This window comes from Sphaerodactylus townsendi, linkage group LG07, assembly GCF_021028975.2.
Source record: "Sphaerodactylus townsendi isolate TG3544 linkage group LG07, MPM_Stown_v2.3, whole genome shotgun sequence".
In the NCBI taxonomy this organism is placed as follows: domain Eukaryota; kingdom Metazoa; phylum Chordata; class Lepidosauria; order Squamata; family Sphaerodactylidae; genus Sphaerodactylus; species Sphaerodactylus townsendi.
The window spans coordinates 86,676,792-86,697,246 of NC_059431.1; the positions used below are offsets into that span (position 1 = coordinate 86,676,792).

General features: G+C 38.8%; 1 protein-coding gene across 7 annotated transcripts in view; it reads left to right on the plus strand.

Annotated features, from left to right (window-relative positions):
• CNTLN (centlein) overlaps positions 1 to 20,455 on the plus strand; it is a 221,399-nt gene that overhangs the window by 155,413 nt on the left and 45,531 nt on the right. For all 7 annotated transcript variants that reach the window (XM_048504012.1, XM_048504015.1, XM_048504014.1 and 4 more), the window contains one exon: positions 335 to 555. In XM_048504012.1, the coding sequence (XP_048359969.1) occupies positions 335 to 555 (221 nt within the window). The remainder of the gene's footprint in view (positions 1 to 334; positions 556 to 20,455) is intronic.

Below are 20,455 nucleotides of genomic sequence, written 5' to 3' on the forward strand. Positions count from 1 at the left end.
CAAGAGAACAGCTCATAGGTTAAAAAAATCACTTGGCCACTTTTGCCAATATAATTAATCCAAAATCAAGAACATAAACTGATCAGTTTTATGCTTTTTCTGCCATAATGCAAAATGTTCTTTCAAAACTGGATAGTCTTTTCAATTCTAGTAGAGGACTGTGTAAAATTAGTATATTAAATAATAAATAGTATTAAACATTTACAGGTAAAGAAGTATGACTTCTGGATTCTATAGGATGTTTATGGGCACTAAAATGTTCAACGATCCCAGTTTCTTGAAAGACCTATGAAAGGTATCAAATTAATTGTTGTTAACTGTGATCACTGTTTAGTGAACAGAGAGAAGAGAAGAAATGTTGTGCTTCAGAAAGTTGGCTGCTCTTCTTCTTTACGGGCACGGATTACATCCTTACAGCAGCAGTTAACAGTTTTACAGAATTCAAAAAGAACAACAATATTTGCTCTCCAAAAGTCTAAGGAAGAGAATGCAAAATTAACATCTCAGCTGCGTTTAACTGAACAGAGACTTCAAGCCAGCAAACAAACTGTTCAGGTAAAGATTTCTTTCTGCTGTTATAATCTTGATACGGAAAGAATGCAAGCCCAGTCTAATCATTAATAGCTCTCTTATCAATGGAAGGACTGATTGTCAACTCTAATTTTTTTGGCTGAAACCGGCATTATTATAATAATCCCTTCCCACTGCTTATCCCTTCTGACTCTTCATTGGCTTTCCAGGATAATGAAACTAGAGAGGGAGACTGTCCCTTTCCTGTAAACTCTGCTTCAGTGCAGTTTTTGTTTCACTACAGGGCAATGGCTTATTTTTTAAAAAATATTTCTATTTAAAATATCAATACTTCACAGTGCTTAGATCTGTGCTCTTAAGGAGGCCAGACTGCCCTGAAGTTAATTTTTTAATCTTCTGCCAAATATAGCTAGATCACCCTGTGTTGTTCTGCTCTGCAGACTGGTGGAGTATTGGTCGACATATTAAAGTAACCATAAGTGGGCCTGATCATCCATTGTGTAAGCAGATATTCTAGTACTCTTTCTTTCCAGTGTTCTACCAATACCAAATTTCACATTAAAGAACAGAAAAAAGAGTATCAACCAGCAGATGTTGGCCCTTGGCCCACAGGGTTATAGATCAAAAATATTGGTGCAACACAGTATTGTATGTGAATTTGTGGAGCATATTAGAACTGAAATATTTCTTAATGTATGATTCACTAACAACTTCTTTCATAGAACACTTATTTTTGGTTTAACTGTTTCTTTTGGGTCTCTTTTTATAAATAATAAGCATTTACTTTCAGAAGGATTCAAATCTACTGAAAAAGCTATACAGCCCACAAAATGTATTCGCTTCAGTAGATGTCAGATAGGGGGTAGATGCGTAGCAACAAAACACTAATGATGTTCCTTTAGTGATCCCTGCTTCTTGACCAACATTTTACTTGTGTTTTTATGTCTTTATACATATTTGAACTCTGTTTTGTTGTTGTTGTTTTAATGATGTTTGGTTTTGGAAGGTTGATTTTAATGGATATAAAATATGATATTATCATGTATGTTTTAATTAGTTAGCTGTCCTGGAGGCCTTTGCGAGCGCAGAAAGATGGGATACAAATTACTGTGAAGTAAATCTCAAATGCAGAATTGAAATGTAACTGTTGCCTATCCTATAGCAAAAGAAAATCACCCTGATTCAGTGACGGAAATCCTAGTGGAGAATCTGACTTCAACTTACGCTGCCCATGTGGATACACATACACATATCAGATGCTCACAGGGCTCCACTAAAATGGCAGGCTTTACATGGTGATGCATATCCCCATTTTGAGACCCATTGTTGCATATCATGATTTTTGCATGATATTGTTGAATTGCAACCTGTGTATCCAGAAGTAACATTGGTTAGGCTGCAGTCCTAAGGACATTCTCCTGGGGGAAAGCCCCACTGAATATTCCTGTTTAGGATTTCCCCCCAATTATGCAATCCTTCTGGGGGAGGGTAGCTGCAACCAAAAAGAAGAAGGGGAAATAAACCCAATTTGAAAAACAAGCTAGGAACCAAAAAGGTTGGAAAGTCTAAAAACGTATCCTTGATATGTATAAAATATAAATTTTATAAAATATATATTTTATTACACTGTTCTATATTCTAAATAATAAAGCACTATACATAAAAATACATTCATAACTTGAGAATACATACAATACACAGTATCATAAAATATATTACGAAAACGACAAAGCCTCAATTTTAATAATCAAATGCACAATATTTCAGGATGTAACACCCAAAATATCTAAAAAGACCTGACACGTTTCAATCCAATTGGATCTTCTTCAGAGGTCATTTAAACAACCCAGACATGCATAGAACTATTCACAACCCATACAGATTTATACTCTGTATTTGTAAATAGGTCAGACGAAAAATAAGATATTAAAAAATAATCCATTCAAATAAATGTAGCAGTTTAAGATTTCAAAATAAAAATGATAGGTTTAATTACTCACAAAGATACATTAAATGGTGTTCCCATAGGTATCTTTGATATATATTGTGAATCTTACAGGTAAAAACCAATTTTAAATAGAACACCACTAGGGAGACCTTTTAACAGAACACCAGTAGGGAGACCTAATAAATAGCAAACAACAAAATATTAAAAATAATGAATTAGGTAGACAAAAAACCTTATGATTTTCTTATACAAGCAGAAGGCAGGATTTCACAGTTTTACCTCCTATCAAAAGTTCATAAGGGTATTTTGCCTGGCCCAGGAAGGCCAATCGTCTCTGATTGTGGTTCTGACCCAGGGGCATACCGCCCCTGGAGACATATGGAGTCAAATGTTGCCGGGCGGAGGCCATCTAGTTACATGGGGGGTGGAAAATTGCCCCCCCCCACACTCCTCCTCCTCCCCCCAGGTCCATACACTGAAGAAATGTGTGTATGAAAGAGAGAGAAAGAACGAAGCAGCTCAATGGCAACTCCTGACTGACTTTTGCCTGGCAACATGCCATACAGGCTTGTAAACAGGCAGGGGAGAGAGAATGAGAGCGCACAAGCAGCAAAAGTGGTCCTCCATCTAGGCAGCTCTTCCACACCAGCTTCAGACGTGCACCTAGACCAAGGGTTGCGGGAAGGGGCAGACCAAAGTGGGGTGTGAAGGCAAGTTGCCGTCGCCTCATCACCTGCTAATTCAGCCACCCAACTTCCTTCCACATCTCTCCCTCCCCTCCCCTCTCTGCCTCCCTCCCTCATTCCTTCCCCCTTCTTCCCCACTCACTCACTCACTCACTCACTCACTCACTCACTCACTCACTCACTCACTCACTCACTCAGGCCCTTTCTGCACGGGCCATTTAGACCGGCGTGGGGCTGGTAAAAACGCCATTGTGGGGGAGAAGGTTGCACAGCTACTGCAGCGGCAGTGGCGTTCCATCCCAATGATGTTTTTCAGAGTCCACCTTCCATCCGGCGTCGAGTGAATAGTGGAGGACACCGTTCTTCGGCCCCCTGCTTTTGTTATTAAAACTTACCCCCTCTTCCTGCGTTGCTCCATGGGGATGAGGGGACATACATTTAGCCCCCAGGGCATTGCCAGGGCCACGGGGACATGTCCCCTTGTCCTGACGAAGCGACGCAAGATGATGGGGTAAGTTTTAAAAACAAAAGCGGTGCGCCTCATACAGAGGAACTGCCCAGGTTGCGCGGGAGTGCCAGGGCTGCAAGTGCATAACTGCACGAAAGGCCCCAGGCTGGTGCCAGTGTCATGTACACCGGCGCTCCGGCACTCCCAGGGCCCATGCAGAAATGGCCTATCTCTCCCTCCTCTTCTTCCCCCTCACTCCTTCCACCGTTCCACTTTCTTTCCCCCTTTCCTCCCATGCCACTCTCTTCTCCTCTTTTCTTTCTTTCACCTCATCCATCCCACTCCACTTTCCTCTTCCCCCCTTTTTATTTTCCCCTCTGCTCCTGCAGCCGCTGCACTGCAGCTGCTTCCTCTGACCTGCCTGCTTTTTTCTTCCGCCTCCCCCAACCCCTTTCCACTTTCACCAGGGCCAGAAAAATAACTCCCCCTCCCCCTCCAAGAAGCAGCATCCTTCAGGGTTTGCATTTCTTAGATTAGCTGGCAATAGAGGAGGGGGGCAAAAGCGGGACGATCCCACTTTCCTTCTCCCCCTCCCTGCTCCCCCCCACCCCAGTTATCCTTTCAGCTGCAGTGGAAGCAGCAAACATGATGGGACCAGCATCTCCTCTATTCATTTGCACTGGAGGCTTTATAACAATGCACCAAGGCCTGTTCTGACCCAATTATTAAAATTGAGACTTAGTGGTTGTTTGTAATATATTCTAATAAAAACGTAATGACTACTAAGATGGCCTTGTCCAGTTGCAGCAATAAAACCCACCCCACCAAGGGGATCTTGATTGATGTTCATGGATGTTCATGGAGGAGGCCTATATGTTAACTGTAGCTGAAAATAGGTGGTTACGTACTATTGTGACATGCTATATTTTTCTCAAAGGATAGTAAAATGAAATCAAGAGTTTTAGCAGCAGAAGGACATACTTGTCATTTGTTTTCATATGCACAATTATTAGAAAGATGTAAAGCAGATAAGAGGTCTTCTTTACATCTTTTGTTAGACTCTAAGACTGAATTTAAAGTAGAACTATGTGGTCATATAATTGCCAAAATGTATATGTTGCTGTTGAAATTTGAAACAGAGGAAGAGTGAGTAAAAGATTGTATGATAATATGGGCCAAAATTTTGGTTTAATACACAAATGGGCCAGATTTTGAGTTTAATACACAAATGGATCAGTGTCATAAATTTAAGTTCCACTCTTAAAGAATTTTTTAATAAAATGATGTATTGTTGGTACTTATCCCTGGAGAAATAAGCAAAAATGTATAAAAGTGTTTCGAATGTGTTGGAAATGTAAAAATCGTAAGAGTTGTTTTACCATTTATGGTAGGCTTGTAATAAAACTAAAAAAAATTGGTTACAAACACATTTAATAAATTACGAAGATTTTGAAGACTAACATTCAAATGAAACCAGAGACTTACCTTTTGGGTCTTGTGAACAGAAAGTTTGAAAAACGATACGGAATTTTTGCACAAATGATGTTCTCATCAGCGAATAGAATGAAGATATTGGAATTGGGTGAGATAGCTAATCTTACTTCATTGACTAGAGAAAATAACTTATATTCATAATTGGAAACCCCTGATGGACTTTTTGCTTAAAAATTTAAAAAAACTGATGATCTGTGAACTTGAAGACTAGGAGAATAGGAAAATCTACATAATAAAGTTCAGTTCCTATTTAATTAGTATATTTGTAACTGGAGAGCAAGTGGTAAATTTTTAATCATGTTTATATTTGGTACCAAAGAAATCGGGAGCCTGCCGTTTCATTTATAGTAGAGGGTTTTTTTCTCTGTATACTTTTGCCTGTTGTTTGTTTCCCAAAAATCTTAATAAAATTATTTTAAAAGGAAAAAAAGAAAAAAGAAATAAAGTAGCTGCATGATTGTGAACAGAAGTTATGAGTTATATTTTAAATCTGGTTTCTTCTTGGCATGTCATTTGAATTTTCTACTTGCAATGAGTTAAGCTTAAAACACTCTATTAGTGTCACCAAAAGGGAAATCTAAACTTTTAAGTGGAATCTTCGGCTACATTCCAGTGAAAATTATGGAAGTAAGAGAAAACAGTAACTGCAGGGAACTTATCTATTTTAGAAGAGGTATTGCTCTTTAGAAAAAGTAGTGGTAGGAAAACCTTTGTGAGGAGTACTGAATGTGAAAGGGATCTATACTGAGAGTTGAAACGGTCAGTCCAGGGACAAGAGTAGATACTGTCAAGCACTGCCAACCTTTTATGATGGCATGTTATATTTACAGTTCACTGTAGTAACATTGTAATAAAAGCTATTATAATCAGCATCTGTTGATTATGATGGAAGTGAAAACACAAACCCCAGAAGCAGACACATTTGTAAATACTGATAGCTTTGGAAAACTAGTTCTCAAATGGCATAACAATATTTGATTTAGTTTCTTACACTTTGCTACATAATTATAATTTGCAAGTGTAATATTACTTTTATTCCTAATACATGACTGTGGCTTAAATGGAATACAATACTTCTGTATTTGCAAATGTTAACATAATGTGCGCAGACAAGATAACCCTGTTAACTGAACTGAAGGAAGTCCATTAACCGACATAGACAGATGTTCATGCAGTCAGTACTTATCATAATCTCCATGGACTGCAGTGGTATAAGATCAGCTCTAGAGTTAAGGTTTAAATGTTCCAGATGTTCATTTTTAAGGCAGATTTCACAGTTCCGGCAACCTGAGGACTGTTGGCGTCTGTTGGTTTCTTAGATGGAAAACAAGGAAAGCTTATGGATATTGTTGCATGCTTGTGTATGTATGTAAATTGCAAACCTTAGAAATATACAGGGATTTACCTTATTTTTGTGCTTATTGACAAGCTGTTTGTACCAGTCCAGAGTGTGCATTGTGTTCTCTTTGCTGAGAAAACTGTACACCCCCACTTTTTTTTACAGCATTGCCGTCGGGTGACTGCACCTTTGGGACTTGTTCTTCAGTTTCTAAAGCTCATCTGTTTGTAAGTAAAGTAGTTAGGCTCTGCAATCAGTGTACGGAAATCACAGCTGGAGTTGTTACTTAATGTAAAAGTGATGTGATCTAAGTTCCTTTCAGGAGTTCCTTAGAAAAATGTCATGGAAGAATTATTGGCAAAATTCAGGGAAACTTTTTTTTAAAGCTTTTTTCCTGTACCCCCTGTGTCTAATGGCAGTGCAGAAACCCATCACCAGATGTCTGCATATATTAAAACTTTTTCTTCTGTACATACTGGAGTAATGACAATTATACATGGGCAAGATGTAACATTCTCGCAGCAAAAACACATAGAGGCGCAAGGGATAGAAGATACAGCAAAACTGCCATACTGTAATTTAAGTCAGTAATTAGTGCCTTTTAAATGTAGTGACCCAATTATAAAGCCCCCCACTACAAAATTACCCAGAATCCTTTGTTTCTGTTCCTATCGTGCTACAGAAGTAGCACCACAGGAATAATTGCATTGTTTTATGAGTTGCCTTTGACATCTGAAAAGGACGGAGTAGCTATGCAAACCCTTTTGTTCTGCAAAGGCCAGGAGGAAAAAAGGAACAGACTTGCAACACACCAGGCAAGTGTTTGCAACTCCTCTGGGCAGGACTACACAAAGGCTGCAAAGCAGTTCTTCAGGAGCATTCTTCCAGATGTGTAACTGTTGTTCCTTTTTAAAGCCTCTGCTTGGTGTTGCCATATTTCAGCCTAAAGAACTCCTACAGTAGCATTTAAAAAATCACTGCAGGCATTTCTTGAACAATTCCAGTGATATTGTTAATTTGTAAAAGGAAACCTTTGTTGCCTTGCGCTTTCTGTGTTTTACACTGAAAATCTCCTTAACATCTCAGAACTCTGAGTCTTCAGTGAGCTACATTTTAGATTACCTGGATGTATATTCATAAAAGATGAAATTATAAAGTATTAGTATTATGATTAGTCCTCTTTAATTGAATTTGCAAATGGGAAAATAAATTCTATTCTTGTCATTTACTCTCTTCCCCTTTATCTTCAAACCAAACTCATTTTCACTGTTCCCAGTTTCATTATACATATTTTGTTCCCAAGGGTTCATCCTACCGAAGGACGTGGGGCTGTATGGTTAGGATTCTTGAAGACTATAATCTGGGACATGATTAAGAGACAGCTAAAGCTTCCTTTTGCCTTAGACGCTGGAGTCAGCAAGGAAGGGATCGGGTTTTGCTTCTGCACACAGTCTGATTAGTGTTCACTTTTAGAAGAAGAATGTTTTTCCCTCTTGGATCACTGCTAGTGGTGCTGGTATTTTGCTGTCCATGACAGCATATTGTTCAAGTCATATTTGCCTTGAAGTCTTTTCCATGGGCCTCCTGTCTCTACTTTCTGCAGTTTGTTTTGCTTTTTTGAGTTCTGTTGAATGAACGTCGCTTGTTTTCTCTCCCTGGGATGGTTGTGGTAATTGATATATATGTTCTCTTGGCTGCTTCCATTGTACAATTGTAATAAATAATTGTCTTCATTTTTTGAAAAAAAATTAAAATAGAAGGATATGGTACGGTAAGATAATTTTATCCCATAGATTTGTGCTTCCATTATCAAACAAAATGCCTTTTCTGTTTTACTGATCTCTAAAGTAGAATTGCTATTAAAAATCTTTCATTATTAATGAACTTACATAGGCTACATGTTGGAAATGTAGCCTCTTCATAAATTAAGGCAGCGAGTTGGCATGAATCAGACCTGTCTGAATACTAATACTGTATTCATTGTAATGCAAACTGAATGTTGATAGATGCTAAATGCTAAAAAGGTATAAGGTGGCAAGAGAACTGAATTATCCTGGAGGATGGAGTACAGCTATTCTAACAGTTAATAGTCTAGAACACAAAGGCCAAGTCTAATAGAGCCTGCCCTAACCCATCCAAAGTTAAGAACTTCTGTGTGACATTGATTATTCTGGCAGAGCTAAGCATGGGCTAGTTCTCTGGGATCGACATTCCTGGATCTCAACAGTGCTGGAGTTCAACTGGATGATTTAGTACAATCAATATACAAATTAGAATCAATTTCAAAGTGATATGTAGGGTGTGATTTTGCAAAGAATCCAGCTTTTATCAAAACTGGTAGATATACTATTTGACAACGACTATTTTAAAAATTGATTCCCTCCAGTTTCTAGTGAAACTCTTAGGATTCACATGCCATATCCCTATCCCAAATAATCTGATATTTTAAAGTTTTACTATTTTAGTATTTTCATTTGTTTTAGATATATTTTTTCTGCATTCTAATGAAAAGGGATTAAGATTGGTCTAGGACTTCTTTAATGTAAAAAATACATTCCAAATGGGTTTTTGGGGGGAGGGGGGATTTGGAGAGTAAATAGTTATTCTCTATCACTGAAAAAGTGGTATAGTCTATACTATACAATAGAGTGCTAATTTGCTAATGTTCAGGAATCCTGTCTTTTCAAGAAGGGTATATACTCTTTCTTCATCTCTCTGTAGCTGATAAAAGTAAGAGTTAAAACCATGGAGTTAAAATCTCCAATAGGACTCTTAATAAGAATTAACATCTCTATTTCTTGGGTGCTGTGTGGATCCTCTGAAGATGCCAGCCACAGATGCAGGCGAAACGTCAGGAGAGAATGCTGCTAGAACACGGCCATACAGCCCGGAAACCACACAGCACCCAAGTGATTCCGGCCGTGAAAGCCTTCGACAATACATCTCTATTTCTCATAAACATAAGCATGCATAAGTTCATGTTTCTCTGATAACCCAGTGAGTAAACTTTGAAGGAGTAAACTTTGAACTTGTGCACTCTGCTCCTGTGGATAGAATCTTTTATATGAACCACTACCTGTGATTTTACAGGCTTGTGCTGTAGGCCCCTCAGTCCATCCATTATAATAAAGGATATGCAGGTAGTTTAGTTCATGTAAAAAGGTCTAGGTGTGATGAGCGAAAGCATGAAAGTTTAGTCAAGTGTTGTGTCAAGTGTGGACGGAATCAAATCTTGTCTGAGTGTAAATAGGTGAGAGGTTTGTTGATAACATTGTTATTGGACAACATTTCACTCAAAGATATTATTCCATTTTGAATCAGGTTTGGACTCGAATATTGTAAAAAAAAAGGGGAGACTTTCAGATGAGCTCTTTAAACCATATGTACAAATTGTTTGGATTGGATTATGAATTTTAGATGGTGCCATGTTTTCCCGCAGCATCCACCATTTTTTAGCTCTCTGTGGTACATCAATATGTCAAAAAAACTTCTTCAGTTTTTAAAAAATGGGCATTGTGAAAAATATTGACTCATTACGAAGTGCTACAATGTTCACATAGCATCTTTTGTAACTCAGGAATGCAACCATACAACAAAAACCTGCAGGAAAGTGATTTCACAAAAATTGGATTACCGTATATACTCACATATAAATCGAATTTTTCAGCATGTTTTTTGCGCTGAAAAAGCCCCCCTCGACTTATACGCAAGTCAGGTGTATTTAAAAAAATATTTTATGGTTTTTACTTTGTCGGCCACCAGGGGGTGCAGTTTTTAGGCTAGTGGCACCAAAATTTCAGGGATTTTTCAAGAGACTCTCCGGATGGTAAAGTTTGGTTCAGGGGATCCAAAGTTATGGACTCCCAAAGGGGGTGCCCCATCCCCCATTGTTTCCAATGGGAGCGAATAGTAGATCGGGCTACATTTTGAGGGTCCATAACTTTGGACCCCTGAACCAAACTTCACCAAACCTGGATGGTAACATCAGGAGGGTCTCCTAAAGATCCTCAGAAATGTTGGTACTGCTAACATAAACATTCCTCCCCTGACCAAAAATCCAGTTTTGAAGGATTTTAACTCTTGTGTTTTAGCTTGGTTGCTGGTTGAGATAAGGTTTCTGTGCTTTTAAAGTTATTGTTGAGACCATATTGTTCTTGTTGATCCTCTTTTCCACTTACAGAGCTAGTTTACTGTTTTTCTTTGAAATAAATATTCAAAAACATTTAACCTACTGATGCCTCAATTAATGTAATTTTATTGGTATTTTTTTTAATTTACCAGTAGCTGCTGCATTTCCCACCCTCGACTGATATGCGAGTCAATAAGTTTTCCCAGTTTTTTGTGGTAAAATTAGGTCCCTCGACTTATATGCGGGTCGACTTATACACGAGTATATACGGTAAATCTTCATGAAAAACAGAACAATACTTGCATTTTAAAACATTTGAAGTGAAAAAAATAAATGGTTCTCCATCAGAATCATCAACGATTTAAAGAGTGTGTCTGTATAAAATTTCAATTCTCCATCAGATAGCAAAATGGATTAACTTCCTTGAAAAAATCTTAACTTCCTTGGGTTGTCATTCATGTCTCCCCTTTGCAAGTCTAGTGCTTTGCCTACTTTGGGCCAAACAGATCAATGACAACCTGATTGCCTGGGACTTTGTTTTGTTTTGTTTATAGATAATACCAAGGCTTGGCTTTTGTTCCATTGTCCCTTGTTCCATTTGTTCCATTGACTTTCACTAAATGTGTACTATGATTTTTGATCCCTGATGTACTCCATAGCTCATTCTGCACATGCAGAATAATGCACTTTCAAACTGCTTTCAGTGCTCTTTGAAGCTGTGCGGAATGGCAAAATCCACTTGCAAACAGTTGTGAAAGTGGTTGGAAAATGCATTATTTTGTGTGTGCGGAAAGGGCCCATGAGACATCCATATGGCTGAGGACATCCATATTTGTCATAATATTACCATGTGTTAGATATTTAGGCTGCACTGTGAGCACTTTCAAATATTTGTAAGAGATTTCCATTCAGTAGCTGCCCCACAACCCCTCCCTCCAACTTGTCAAATTCCCTTGAGTTCAAACAGTAACTATCAGATTTGTCATATGAGTCATTCAAAGAGAACCTTCTGTCTGGGCACATATTTTCCTCTAAGCTTTTCCTTAAATAAATTTTCCTGCCAGATCCCTAAACTGTTTTTAATTTTGTTTTTTGGGTGGTGATATCTTGAGACAAATGTCTGAAGAAAAAATGTGTGTGTATACATTGCCACTTGTGCCAAATTGAATAGCAGCCATAGCACTGAATAAATTTCATATGGCTCAAAATCTCATCAACCAGAAAGCTGTTGAAATTAATTCTTGGTTCATCCATCCTTATGGATGACAATATTAGATTTTGTTTTTCCAAGGAAGTTCTACCTCGGTTATAAATGTTTTTAGAGCAACAAAAATCTGTCTGTCTCTTAAACTATAAATCTTATTTTTACTACACAAACACACCTCCTCTGTTTTAAAGAAAGGCCTGGAGTGGGCCAACAACTCGTGGTTCCGAATGTTGCTTGTTTTGCTGTAATGGCAGTTGTCATTGGCTCCAGCAAATGTCACAAGGTTTGGGTGCCCCGTATCACCATAAATATAGAGAAGTAAGTTTCTATAAATATCTGAAGCATTTTCCCCCATGTTAATGGGGTTGCAACCAAGGCCCATGGATTTCTGGACCCTGATAAAAAAGAACTCAAGTTGGGAGCCTGTCCATTCTGCATCTGTCTTACACTGAGTTATTCTGAGCCCTGCTTTCTGAGATTTGTTAACTGGATATACTGGGTTTTGTACAAGGAAAGGAGAGAAGTGTGCTGCCAAATGAAAGAAGTAAGACTAAGATTTTCTTCTTCACATTTCTCTAACAGCTTAAAAGTCCTTTTCTATTATTCTTATTATTATCCTTCATTATCTACCTCCTGAATTGCTTTTGCTTCAGCTTGTCAAGGTGCATTGCGGAGTATCTTGGTAGAGCATTTAGTGTTTGTGTGTGCGTGTGTGTGTGTTTGATCCTCAAGGGCTATGGCTTTTGCCAGATGAAGCACTTTTGATTTTGAGGCTGATGAAACACAGTGCTATTATTGATCTGTGCATGACACAGCCTTTCTCTCTGCTGGCAGAGTGTAGCAACATTTATCCAGGAATTTGTGAAATGTCACTTGGATCATGTTCATAAGGTAAACTGTGCAAAAAAGTAGGATCCAAACTGAGAATCTATGTGGAATTGGACGTGACTGTCTTATCCTTACATCCTATATTCCAGTTCAGCCAAGTGATATTTGTTAACCCAGTATCTGTGGTTGTTATATTATGTTCCAGAGAAAGATGATTATCATTTGAGATACCCTGTCCAATAAAGTCATACTTCTTTTTTCCACTCTGTTTTCTAATGCACTTGGGATCAGAATATTTTAAGTCAGTAAATGTGATCTGAACAACACGTCAATAATTTCTGTTCTATTTGTAACAAATTGATGGTTCTCATACATCACAGAGTAAAAGAATCTGTTTATATTCCCTGTTGGATTTTCTTGTTAGTCCATTCACCTACAGGTGTGTATGTGTCTCATTAAAATCTTAACATGCTCTGTGGTTGCAAAATCTATGGCTTTCATCTCAAGGTAATACTATCCCAAAGCCCCATTCTTACGCAGTGCATGTTTTCAAAATGTTTTGGTATACATGTCAAAAATTTCCAGTTTATTTATTTTAAGAACGTGCAAACAGATTTTTCACCTTTTAATGAAACTAAATTGGTAAGTCAAATGTGAAGCAAATTCGATAATACCTATTCTATTTTGTATACCACTTAAAATTTATAATGAACTGTTCTAAAATGAAGCTATTCAAATAACCAGGGTTACAAACACTGATTATGTCATGTAGCTATTTTTTATAAGTATTCAGAGTTGATCAGTGATAAATGGTTAAAGCTAAATGTTTCCTTTTCTTAGTAATAGTAAAATTGTGGATTTTATTTGCTGATAAAAAATGGCCACAGTAGCATTTTATAACACTTGGTTGAAATCACATGCATTCTGAGTCATCTCTATAGAATATTGTGTTAAGCTGGTCAGTATTATTCCTATGCTGAATTTAGGGAGCTGAGACCATGTTTTGCCAAAGCCCACTAATAAGTTCATGGCTGAAATGAGTTCTGAACCCATGAATTTCTGGCACACGGCAAACACAATTGGTCACCACACCACCACTTCCATTTAGTTCAGCCCGTGCTGCTGTTTTCAGAACTGTGCTCAGCATCTTGGTACAAGTGTAGCTTTTTCCCCCAGTGCAGTGTGATTTCTTGCCTTCATCTAATCCTCTGCCAAAATGTTCATAGAACCATTTAGCAAGGCCACTCTCTTTGACGGGTGATAAAGATTGACAATGCCAGCACTCTGGAGGGAGCAGGGTAAGTTGCTCAGAGTTAATAGCTCCGAGCCAAATGGCTTCTCGACAGTAAGCCACAAAGTACAATATTGAAAAGCTTGGGAACCACAAGCACAGGTGGAGTTTGACAACAATATTGTGGCCAGGATTGGCAACAATAATCTGCAGGTGGACAGGTGCCTAGCTTTACTCCCCAGTAGCCTTGATGAAATTCTGCTTTCTATCATGGGCCTTATTCCATCCTGTTAGATCAGTGGCATTTTAAACTGTTCTTTTCAGCTGTTTGATAGCGACAGACTTTTAAAAATAGGAACAACAGATGTAGAATTAACACTATAGTGGAAATATCCATTTTAATTTTCACATGTGAACAGATTTGATCTGATTTGATTTCGTAAAAATAATATCACAAAACCTGTTAACCAGACAGACAGATCGCAGGATCATCACAACAGCAGTTCTCATCCTTGAAGGCCATTTCCACACAGGTCATGTGTTCCAGGTGAGGGGTTTTTCCCCCACATTTACCCTGTAGTGTCATGGTGCACCTCCCAGGGGTCCTCTGGTTTCTCCTGGTCTTTCCGTAAACCTGCTATGCTCCAGAGTTTTTGAAAGATTGCAGCAAAGCCTGCATGGCTTCTGTGTGGGTGGGGAATTTTGGGTTTTTCTGGTTTTTTTACCCAAAGTAGAAAGTCTCCACTTTAGTTGGGGGAATTAGCTGGAGACAGAGAGAGCGGGAGGGGATAACTAGAATTGATAACCTATGTTTACCAGGATAGTCCTGGGTGAAAACTCTCAAATGGGCAGGCAGTTGTACAATTAAAGTTGATTTTATTAAAGAATAAAAACAAGTAAAACAAGAACTATATTTTAAGCAATGAACTTATGCACACAAAACATACAGGAGCTGACTAGGAGAACAGGGCGGAAGTTGGATAGGGCTTTAGAGATGGGTGATAGTTACCAGTCTTGAAGGGATGGCCAGAGAAAGCAGTGCTGAAAACAAAAAAATGACCAGAATGTCCAGGACTAACGAAAAGATCTCATACGGAAATGGGAGTACACTCATGAATCCAGAACACACACACACACTATGAATGGCCAAAGGATCAATTTTTATACTCCCAAATGGGTCCTGAGGTAGTATGAGGTAAGCTGGCAGGAAAGACAAAGAATTGATTGCTTTTCTGGGATTCCAACAAAAAGATAGGAGAGGCTTAATATCAAAATTGATTAATTTTTGTATCCAAGAGTGGTTTGAAGATGTGTGTGTTCAGGTTTTTGTGCTGCTATGTGTTCAATAACAAATTTTATTGTATTTTTGCATGTACAATTTGACTCTCTGAATTGTGACTGTCCGAGTCATGCCTTTGGAATATAAAAATATGAGCCCGACAAGATTAATTTGTAATTTTTAGTTTTGTAAGATTAGTGTTAATACTACACTATTAATCACGTGGGTAGGAAAATCCTTTTATTTTTAAAAAAAGTTTTAAGGGAATATTATTTATCCAGACATCTGTATTACTCCATGGGGATGTAGTTTAAGCACTTCATTAGAGAGTGGCATTTTCAGTGCCTTTAAGCATCTTTAAAATCTGTTTTATTAATTGCAAACCATATTTAGTATGACCTCATAATAATGTAACATACCTCAGGTGTCATGGCTGTCTATGCGGCATGCGTTAAAACTGTGTTCATATATACTAGACAACTGCACTTCAAGGGGAACAAAGTCTTGATAGGCAATTAGCAGTAATTAGGAAGATTCAGCTCAATGAGATGTCAACATCAGATTGTGGTTTTTTTTAAGAGTTGAATGTCAGGGACTTAAAAAGAAAGTTTTTCTTCCTCTGACATACAGGTATGGCATATGAAATATGAAATGCTAATTTCACTTTTCTGCTTATTATTCATGCATAATATTATTTTGTCATTCAGCTACTACTCTGTCAGAGTGCAAGGGGTGTTAAAACACTGCTGCTGGAATAAAAGATTAATCTACCACTGGCCAATTAACCAAAGGGTACTTAGTGGTCTCTGAAGGCTGATGAAGTCTAGCAACTAGCTAAAAGTACTTGTTAAAAACTCCTCTGCATTGCCTTCATTTGCTTGACATTTTGTGAAATAAGCTGTTGTCTTCCTGTAAGAACCTAGAAATAGTTTATAAATGTATGATCTTGGCAGACTTAACTTCCTTCTGCTCTCTTGCGCTCTATCCACATCTGACTAGGTGGCCTTTTTAAATTTCCATTTTTCTTCTTGTGCTTACTAAGTAGAACACTTACTTAGTTGAATACCAGGATTTCAGCCTTCCAGATGTTTTCTTGTCATATGCTGCTTATTAGAAATTGCTGCTAAAGCTAACTTGATGTGTGTCTTACATTTGGGATACATCTAGCTATTTGTTTCCTGTACTGTTCCAAAGGCATTTGACTTATGAAGGGGCTTTTTACCTACAAGATGTCAAAGATCAGGAGTTTATAGGATTTGCTGCAGTCTCATTTCATGATATAATTTGGCAAGCAATCACTGAACTTGTGTGATAATGAGTTCAATCTGCCAGACTGTTAATCACAAATAAATGTTAATATTGTTGCATGCCTTTATTCTAGCACAAACTTTTGAGAACCTGGAATCACTTTGACGGGTGCATATAGTGGACCTTCAGTAGGCAGGCAGACACTTGCACATACACAATCAGAGAGTCATGTTTATTTTGCTCTTTGTAAATCTGTGTGTATTTATGTCTGCCTGGAGTTCATTGCAGTTCATCTGATGTGGTGCCTGTAGTCCGTAACTGCTCGTGTTTAAATTTTTTAAAAGCCTTCAAGGTGCTACAAAACTTTTACTACAACACCCTCATCCTTTAAATATTTTGATCCATCTTCTCAGCCATGAGTTCTGCCTGCCTCCAGGGGATAAAAAAAGCCCTTCCCATATTATTTAACTCGTGCCCACTATCTTGGAAAATTATATCAACTGAGAATAATTGTTGCTAGAACTGGAGCAGGAAGGACTGCAGTTCTGTGGGGGGGGGGGTCCAATGGATGCAGAAATTGCAATTTTGAAAAAGTGCTCAGACATGATCAAATGGTAGTGATCTCATAATCAGCATTATAGAGTACTAAATAGCTTAGCTCAGTCATATAATGTTCAAGGTAAGTAGCTGTGACAATTCTCATGAGGTCTCTGGGATCGAGTATATCCTTCTTTATCACACTGAGAATAAATTTTGAACAGCAAAAGGCCAAAGTTGGATGAATCTGCCCCACTATAAAATACCTTCCTACAATATAATTGACAAACTCCAAGCCTAAATTCCATTTAGAAGAGTTCCCTGTTTGGGTTCATACTTAGGAAGGTGTACATTTTTACTTATTGAATTTTGTTGTTTTGTATTTGCCCTGAGTCTTTGTGAGGCTGTGGATGTGAATTAAAAAAAATGAAGATCTAGCCCATAAAAATTAGTTTCTACATAAAGTACCTAGTATAAAATAGCATTAAAATGCACATCTTTACATAGATGCATCAAAAATCCATAGATCCCTTCACTGGAAGCCCTACTAATGGAATGGATCTTGAGGGATGGTGCATTCTCAGGAATCGTGTGGGATATGGCGTGGAGGAGATGCAGTGGAAAGGAAAATCTGTGGAAAGTACACTTCCCAAGTGAGTGGGAATGCTTTTCTGCTCACACAAAGGAAGATGTTGAATCCATCTAAGGATTTCTTTGTATGTCAGTTTAATTCTTTTTTAAAAGCTATAATTAAATTGGTACATTTTATCAGGGAGTTCATTTTGTAGTACAATACCTTTTGGTTAAAAGATAAAGTTATTACCCAACTTCTTTTCTTAGGAGGAACACATAAAAACAGTTCTGTCAAATATCACATTTAGTTTGGTGTGCCATATTTTAATTAATAAAAAATAATCATTTGAAAATGTCAATTGTATATATTTATGGTTTAGATCCATTTCTAAACCATCTGCTGAGATTCTATAGCCCAAAAAAATCCAATTTCTTTTCATGAAATGCACATTTAGATAATTTAACAAATAAAGAGTTCTTTGAAAGTCCCGCACAGTTCCCGCACCAACTGTATATGGGATTCCTCATCCTGGGAGTAGATGAGAATGTCATCTAAATACAACTCCTTTAAACAACAAATCCTGAAGCACATCATTGATAAGGCTCATGAATACGTCGGGGGCTTCGCTTAACACAAAGGGCATTACTTGATATTCAAACTGACCATAGCGGGTATTATTGCTCCGGCCAATCAGGGATTTTGCTGGCCAAAGGTCTAAATCCCTCTGAGAATTCAACCAAACTTATTATCTTGGCACATTCATAGCATGGCCTGCTTAGCTTTCTCCCCAAGAAATGGGTTTTTGAAACGTCTATGTGAGGCCATCATAAAATGAGGGAGTGAGCGGAGTTCTGGAGCTGTCTGTGAAATAGCCCCACGTACCAGTCCACTGCTGGTCTCTCAAGTAGGGTGCTCACCTCATGCACCCGCTCACCTTCACTGGCATAATTGCTCCCATGGTCCTGCATGTAAGCATCCACTTGCACCAAAAGGTAAGGCAAGTGGTCAGGAGTGCCATCAAAGCGCACTTTCAATTGTCTGCAGGGGTGCTGCTACTATCAGTTATATTGGAGCAGGCAGAATAGTGGGAACAGGTGGGTCTCTTCAGGAGTGCCAGACACCCTTGATCCCATGAATTGAAGGGGGGTGTTGCGCTGCAGGCCCCCCTCATTTGACTGCCAAGCTGAAATTGTGCGGGAGCTATCGGGTTGCTACTGCAGTCGGTGGCCAGGTGGATTCCGCTGCTTCTGCCCGGGCCTGAAGCAACTCCACTTCACGTTGCAACTTGCGTATCTCGGCCTTGTATTCCTCTCTCTCCTGTCTCCACCAGTCGGCCTCCTGCCATGGAACGCCCAGTGCCCTCAAGAGTTCAGAGTCCAAGTCCGAGTCGTAGTCACAAGTTAGTTCCACAGTTTTGGTAAACCATGCTGCGCTTCTCCTGCGCTCAGTGCGTGTTTCCAACAAGACCCAAGGGTGCACCCCACCCGGTGGGAAAGTCCAAGTCCCGGTAGGATATTCCAAGGGCTCCCTGTCAGGATTGTAAGAGTCCTCTGACTGGATGCCCAGGGTGAGACCCCAAACATGATCCACCCAGCTTTTTTCTAATCGACGGTCCACCAGTGAAGTTTGGTCCAGCCGGATGGGTCATTGATCAAAACCTTGGAACCACGACTGTCCCTGCTACCCACCTGTGTCTGGGTTTCACCGATGCACAACTGTTCAACTCCTGCTGCAACAGTTTTCACGCCGGGTGGTTCTCGTACTAATTCTGCTATATGATCCAAAAGTGTAGGAGCAGCTCCTGCCCCAGACAGGGGGTTGCCAGGTCCCTCTTGGTCGAAAGCCATAATTGTTGATAAAGCTTTCACAACTTCAGCTGGCGATTGCAACATGAAGCTGGAAATATGAACAATGCAGAACTGTCTTAATGTCTGTTCCCCGCTCAGGCAATAAAACGCTTGTAGGTTTTCAAGGATTTTATTGAAGACATATGAGAGACAGAAGAAGACAGTTCTGGCGAAAAGGTGCCAAGCAGTTGATCGTATGGATAGCATAATCCCCACCCCCACATGGAAACAGAGAGAGTTAGAAGTGTCCATCCTGGAGGCCCTTCCCAACCAACGGAACTCCAAGGCCAGCATTGTTGATAGCATTGCACCTGCAAAAGCAAAAGAACTCCCAGATATATCCCCCTCCCAACAAGAGCATCCTGACACAAATATTAACATTTTTCTGTTTTTCTCTCTCTTTACCATACAATGTAGTGAACCTCCCCTGAGTTATTCTACACTGTAGCTTCTTTCATATTATCTAATTGGGAGTCTTCAGTGCCATTTTGTTTAATTTTTCCTTATGTTAAACTACCCATATTATAAGCATCTTTGGAATATTAGCATAGTACTATTGTTGGGCTCTTAAGGAGCTTTGTGACGTTATGTCATTAAAAGCTTGGTGGTTTTCTGCTGACTACAGATTGGTAAAAGATTATTCCAGCTATTACAGGAATGAAGGGAAAGTCTGCTCTATTCTGTGGCATCCTGACTGCTTTATGTTATAATTTTAAGGCATGCATTGCTGTGCTGTTTGACAGAATAAATGGATCTACTGCACTGTCAATCAAGTTCAATAAAGCTTAATAGTTTGTTTGCATGCTATTCATTTGAAGTAAATCCCTAACAAGCCTCATCTGCTAATTGGCCTCAACATTTATATTGCTAAATGAGAAGCATTTTGGCTGAGGAGTAAGACCTACCCAGTCGACTAAACAACAAACATCTGCTATCTTGTCCTGCTCCAACTTGGCTTTTACCAGTTAAGTGCATTGGCCTCAGGGTCAAGGTTATGGATTCTGTGGTTCCCTGGCTATGGTGCATGGATGAGAAAAGGACGACATAACAATGTAAAGATCAGCCAAACAGAAGCTGTGCAGTGCATATGGTCTGTTTTGCTTTAACCTCTACGAGCCCTACAAACACA